General features: G+C 40.2%; 1 protein-coding gene across 1 annotated transcript; it reads right to left on the bottom strand.

The window, feature by feature from the left end:
- Positions 1–3,325: 3,325 nt before the first annotated feature.
- On the bottom strand, positions 3,326–4,633 carry LOC142251839 (uncharacterized protein F54H12.2-like). The gene has a single exon (XM_075324886.1). It carries the CDS (start codon positions 4,631–4,633, stop codon positions 3,326–3,328), a length of 1,308 nt encoding a protein of 435 aa, XP_075181001.1.
- Positions 4,634–6,589: the final 1,956 nt, after the last annotated feature.

The raw sequence follows: 6,589 nt of genomic DNA, 5'->3' as shown, positions 1-6,589 counted from the left end.
AAACCACTGCTAAGGAACAGGCAACAAGCAGAAGAGACTTGTTTGGGCTAAAGAACACAAGGAATGGACATTAGACCAGTGGAAATCTGTGCTTTGGTCTGATGAGTCCAAATTTGAGATCTTTGGATCCAACCACTGTGTCTTTGTGCGACGCAGAAAACGTGAACGGATGGAGTCTACATGCCTGGTTCCCACCATGAGGCATGGAGGAAGAGGTGTGATGGTGTGGGGGTGCTTTGCTGGTGACACTGTTGGAGAGTTATTCAAAATTGAAGACATACTAAACCAGCATGGCTACCACAGCATCTTGCAGCGGCATGCTATTCCATCCGGTTTGCGTTTTGTTGGACCATCATTTATTTTTCAACAGGACAATGACCCCAAACACACCTCCAGACTGTGTAAGGGCTATTTGACTAAGAAGGAGAGTGATGGGGTGCTACACCAGATGACCTGGCCTCCACAGTCACCAGACCTGAACCCAATCAAGATGGTTTGGCGTGAGCTGGACCACAGAGTGAAGGCAAAAGGGCCAACAAGTGGTAAGCATCTATGGGAACTCCTTCAAGACTGTTGGAAGACCATTTACGGTGACTACCTCTTGAAGCTCATCAAGAGAATGGCAAGAGTGTGCAAAGCAGTAATCAAAGCAAAAGGTGGCTACTTTGAAGAACCTAGAATATAAGACATATTTTCAGTTGTTTCACACTTTTTTAAGTATTTCATTCCACATGTGTTAATTCATAGTTTTGATGCCTTCAATGTGAATCTACAATCATGAAAATAAAGAAAACTTTTTGAATGAGAAGGTGTGTCCAATCTTTTGGTCTGTACTGTAGATTGTTAGATGGAAGATAGTTCCCATAGACTCCTCAGAATTCAATCTTTGGTATATTGCTAAGATAAGGAAGGCACAGATTCAGCCACAAAGGTGTATGCCGTGCATATCAAGTCTCCTCATCAATTGTGAACAGCATTCCCCACTTTTAACGTACAGTCAGGGCCAGAAATATTTGGACAGTGACACAAGTTTTGTTATTTTAGCTGTTTACAAAAACATGTTCTGAAATACAATTATATATATAATATGGGCTGAAAGTGCACACTCCCAGCTGCAATATGAGAGTTTTCACATCCAAATCGGAGAAAGGGTTTAGGAATCATAGCTCTGTAATGCATAGCCTCCTCTTTTTAAAGGGACCAAAAGTAATTGGACAAGGGACTCTAAGGGCTGCAATTAACTCTGAAGGCGTCTCCCTCGTTAACCTGTAATCAATGAAGTAGTTAAAAGGTCTGGGGTTGATTACAGGTGTGTGGTTTTGCATTTGGAAGCTGTTGCTGTGACCAGACAACATGCGGTCTAAGGAACTCTCAATTGAGATGAAGCAGAACATCCTGAGGCTGAAAAAAAAGAAAAAAATCCATCAGAGAGATAGCAGACATGCTTGTAGTAGCAAAATCAACAGTCGGGTACATTCTGAGAAAAAAGGAATTGACTGGTGAGCAGTAGTAAGGGGGCCATATGTCTCGTCAAATCTGACAGGTGCCCCGCCCCTATCAAACCCTATCAAAGTGTATTAAACACACCCCCTCCCCTCTCCTGACAGGCCCTATATTTTATAGGCTTTTGATTAGGCTTTTGATTAGGGATTTGATAGTGCAACTACACAGGTCCTATATTTTATAGGCTTTTGATTAGGCTTTTGATTAGGGATTTGATAGTGCAATCCTGATAGTGTAAATGCTTAGGATCCCACTATTTTATTTTGATTAGGCTTTTGATTAGGGCTTTGATAGTGCAATCCTGATAGTGTAAATGCTTAATCCCACTATTTTATTCACTGATTATGAGAAATCTGATTTAGTGTAATTGTTTGGAATCATACCATTTTATTCAGTGTGGTTTTGTTGCAGAATTCATTCTGCTAGTGTAATTTGATTGGGCATATTATGTATATGGCCAAATTTATTTTATAGGCGTTTGATACAGAATTCATTCTGATAGTGTAATATGGTTGGGCATATTATGTATATGGCCAATTATACTATTACGCGTCTTATGCTGTAAAGCACTTCTTATAGCACCCATGTAGAAAGTTTGTGTTTTATACTGTTTGTATAAATGAAAGACAGACACACTATCAAAATTTAAAAAGTTTATTGCTCAGAATTTAATTACATTCAGTTGCACATTACAGCCTTACCAAGAGGACAAGTTTCTTACCATTACAATGTGTGTTTCAACCTGTATGTATAGATACAAAGAGGCCCTCCTATCTGATCAGAACCATCTTTACAATTACCCTTCAATGCAGAGATCAAATGCTTCCCACAGACTTATCAACAGGACATGATTCTCACCATTACAATGCGTGTGTGAAACTGTATATATAGATACAAAGAGGGTCTCATATCTGATCAAAACCAGTATTACAACCACCCTTCAATGCATAGATCAAATACTTCACACACCCTTACTAATACAATGAGACTCTAGCCCCTCATCAAAGAGGACCTCCTATCTGATCAAAACCAGTATTACAACTACCCTTCAATGCATAGATCAAATACTTCACACACCTTTACTAATACAATGAGACTCTAGCCCCTCATCAAAGAGGCCCTCCTATCTGATCAAAATCATCATTTACAACTACCCTCCAATGCATAGATCAAACACCTCACACACCCTTACTAATACAATGAGACTCTAGCATTCAAAGCTGGTCCTAGCCAGATGAGATACATCTGTTTGATTAAATGAGTTTATTAAGACATGATCAATGATCACTTCTGACTACTTGGCATAGGGGCATACAAAGCTGCTTATAAAGACAACCTGAATTGATCGAATGCTCTGGTGAAAGAGACGCGACAAAATCAGACACCATATTGTCATTTTCTTTTAAATCACTACTAAAGCATTGTAATATTTTATTGAATGACACTCCCCGTGCTATATGGTACAAAACGTAAACACAGTAATGTCCGCATACTTTGCTAAATGTGTCCTGAATCTGAATGGATTGAAAACAATATAGTTCACTGTTTCTATTTAAAAAGGTTACAAACTCATCAGGAAATAAAACACTTGTTGGTGAACATCCATAACTGTCAAAGAATATTGCCTTCTTATCATCGCAAAGTACAATCAATATCCAATGTCGCCCACTTTGTCCGGAACTGTCTGTATTCACGATGTAGGCAGCGGGTCTCTGGGTCACTCTATATGCCGGTAGCAAATCACACGGAAACACACCAGCAAATATGCGTTCTGTATAATAATCAGACTTCAACAGGTTTGTGAGCTGGAAGTTATCCATAATTAGATGTAATCAAATAGTACTTCTCTTCTATGGTTGATTTCAAGTATAGTTGTGTTGATGGCATATACTATCATATTTACAGTATGCGGGGTAGCTAGCGCAAACCGCACTTCAGCACGTAGGTTACCCGATTTAACGAGCGAGAAATGACCACCAGGTTCTTGATCTGGTGATAAATCAAATGCAAACAATGTGAACCCGGCCATAAATTCTTCACGATCTATCGCCAGAGCATGATCAGATTTTAAACGGCCAGAAACATGAGCCAAAGACATAAATTCACGGACGGCTAAGTCATCACTGAAATTAGGTTGGAAAGGGCGGGCGGGAAATGGTTGGCCGTCCAGATAAAGCGATGCAAGACTTATTTCGTAATGGTGAAAGCACAACGGGTTTTTATTGTACGATCCGCTAAAGGCTTCATTATCTACAAAGCCCAATATAACAGTTTTTGGAATTTGTCCCAAGAAGAGGTTCTCGTGGTTTGTAATTCGCGTGCCGGCTGGAATACTGTATACTTTCATGCAGGCCCTATCAATAGCGTATTTGGCCGTGGTGGCTAGTAGGGCCTGACTGTGGCCTATACGTACAGCTGGAGAGACTTGCACCCTCTTCACATAGAGTGACGCTTGTAAGATCTGCACTTTATATGGTTCTGCATCACCAGACATCAAACAAAAAGTGTCCTTATTCCTCGACAACTTGATCTTGAGGTCAAGCCCATTCAGTACGAGCTTTGGTTGATTAAATACATCTCCAAAAATTGGCCCTAATAGATCTACAGTCTTAGAGTTCCTGGTTATACGCGCTCTTTTGACAAATCCAGCATTTAGACCATCCAAGGCCCGATCATTATGATGACCTGCAGTGTCTTTATAGAACAATCCAGCGGTAAACTGTGTCGATAGTGTTTGCGTGCTGTAATTTAAAAGAGTTTCAATGTACGCTCTATAGCTGTAGAGGTTATCCGACTGCGAGATGAGGCGATCTCCAAGAGTGATATCGACCTGATTAAACAATGTTGTCAGGGGGTAATTTATAAACGCAACACGCGCACCATCGCCGATAGCCGTATTATCTTGTTTCACGATACGGCAATTTATGTACAGTAGGGTATTGTTCAGATCATAATAATATTCACCGCTACCCGATATGAAAAATTCCAGGGGGGCATTTTCCGACAGAGCCGCAATAGGTTGTACTTCTACAAAAAGCGATTTCTCAATACTTGTTTGCGTAGGGGGAATGACAAAAATATCCAGTTCAGATTTTGCGCACTCTACAGAAGCATCATGTACGAAAGCCATTATAGTTGATTAGAAGATGTCGTCCACAGAGCGTCTCACTCTTTTCTGACGATTTTGTCTCTTGGTGGGTTTTTTATTCATGAGCATTGGGGGCTGTGAATAGCGCACACATCTTTTTCTTTTTTGTGGTTTTTTAGCAATATAAACTATGCCGGAGCCCTCCTGCGGGGGTGTGTTTATACGATTCATTACGGCTGATGAGAGGGTTGTGACCGCATCTTTTGCAATGTTTTTGACAGCAGTCTTCACATGAGGCTTTACTATTTCCAGTCCTCTCCTGAATAATGGCACGGCTCTTCTAAAAAGCCCTCTAAAAATTCCGGCAAGACCGGCACCATACATGTACTCATCACCGCGAAAACCCTCTAATCCATGACCCGATTGCGCTATGTAATATCTGGCATAGATGGCGGGGTCACCATATACCCTCTGAGACACCATTTTTCTGTGTCAACACCTCCGCGGTCTAAGATGCAATCGAACAATACTTTTTCCGTACTTGAATTTAACAGGGGTTCCCTGATCTGATAATATAGAGATTGTCACAGAATCGAAATGTTGTTTACAAAGGGGCACATAATCGGGTCTTGCGTACTGAATGGTGACAATTTCGCTGGTCTTACCAGCTACCTGAACAGTTCTCAGAAGTTGCACGTAGCTGTCACCTACAAGCTGATGTTGAATTATATCTGTGTACACATATAATGTATAAAATCCGTCTTTTATATCTGCATACGACTTCTTCCGCTCCAGCTGTGGGTTATCTACAGAGGCCTCAATAAAGGGTTTTAGGCCTAAAATACGTGACAGTTTTGGGCCTGGAGCAAATTGTATCGTCGCTGGATCTGACATGGTAACACTTCTCTTTACCTCATCGTATCGAAGTTTAAAACCATCAGGTGCCACCTTCAAAACATCAATACGCTCATTAATGGCTCTTATGAGATCAGTAATGTTTGAATAAAACCCTGATTTCAAATAAAATTCTTTAAATATATCACCGCGGCGTGCTATAAAGAAATTTCCGTCATTCTGCTCAAACGTGTACCATGTATGCGGATATTGAATCTCGGTGAGCGCAACTTCAAAGGGCCCAGAAAGCTGTACAGGTTTTGCCAATTTAGTGGTATAAGTTGATATCGTGTTTTCGGGGTACATCTTAGAAGAAGCATTACACGGTAGTGTTATATAAAATGAGCCCTCCTCCATGGTTTATATGTCCGTCAGCTGGTCTTCTGTAATCCAACTGTTAAATGTTGTCGGGTAACCAAGCCATTTCACTAGACAATGCGTTGACCCGCGAATACGCTTTTTTCTTAAAACCTTTTCAATTCTGTAGATGCGTTGCTCATCCAAAGCTATTTTTTGTATTTCTTCTTTATAAAATGAGCCACTGATTTCTTCACCGTTTAAATCATCAATTTTATAGAGGGGTTTTTGAAATTTGGTGTTGATGGCCGTAATAACAAATATTTCATCCGTGTACGTTTGTTCATATCCCTTAGCGAAGATACCTTTATATCGTGACACTCTCACATGATCACCAATTTTTAAAGAAGGTTTAATAGGCTTGGCACGGACACTAGAAGCGTAAATATTTTTCCAGATTTGTAGCGAGTTACGCTTTGTCACATCAACAGGCCTACATCGAATTGTAGTATGATAGCTATGATTATAGCTATACACCAGATCAGGTAAAATGTCAATATACCTAAAGGTGTTATGGAACGTGAGATACCTCCACATACGAGTTTTCAATGTACGATTAAATCGCTCCACCAAGGCTGCTTTTACGCTATTGTTTGTAAAAAATTGATGAATGTTATATATTTTACATACACGTTTCACGGCATTATTCATAAATTCTTTGCCACGATCCGTCTGTAATTTCTTTGGTATGCGTTGATCATTTTCAAATATTAATTCGAGCGATCTGGCAACAGTTGTACCGTTCTT

The sequence above is a fragment of the Anomaloglossus baeobatrachus genome, chromosome 9 (genome assembly GCF_048569485.1).
Source record: "Anomaloglossus baeobatrachus isolate aAnoBae1 chromosome 9, aAnoBae1.hap1, whole genome shotgun sequence".
NCBI classification, from domain to species: Eukaryota; Metazoa; Chordata; class Amphibia; order Anura; family Aromobatidae; genus Anomaloglossus; species Anomaloglossus baeobatrachus.
Note: the sequence above shows the minus strand (reverse complement) of the source record. Positions and strands in the feature narration are given on the sequence as shown.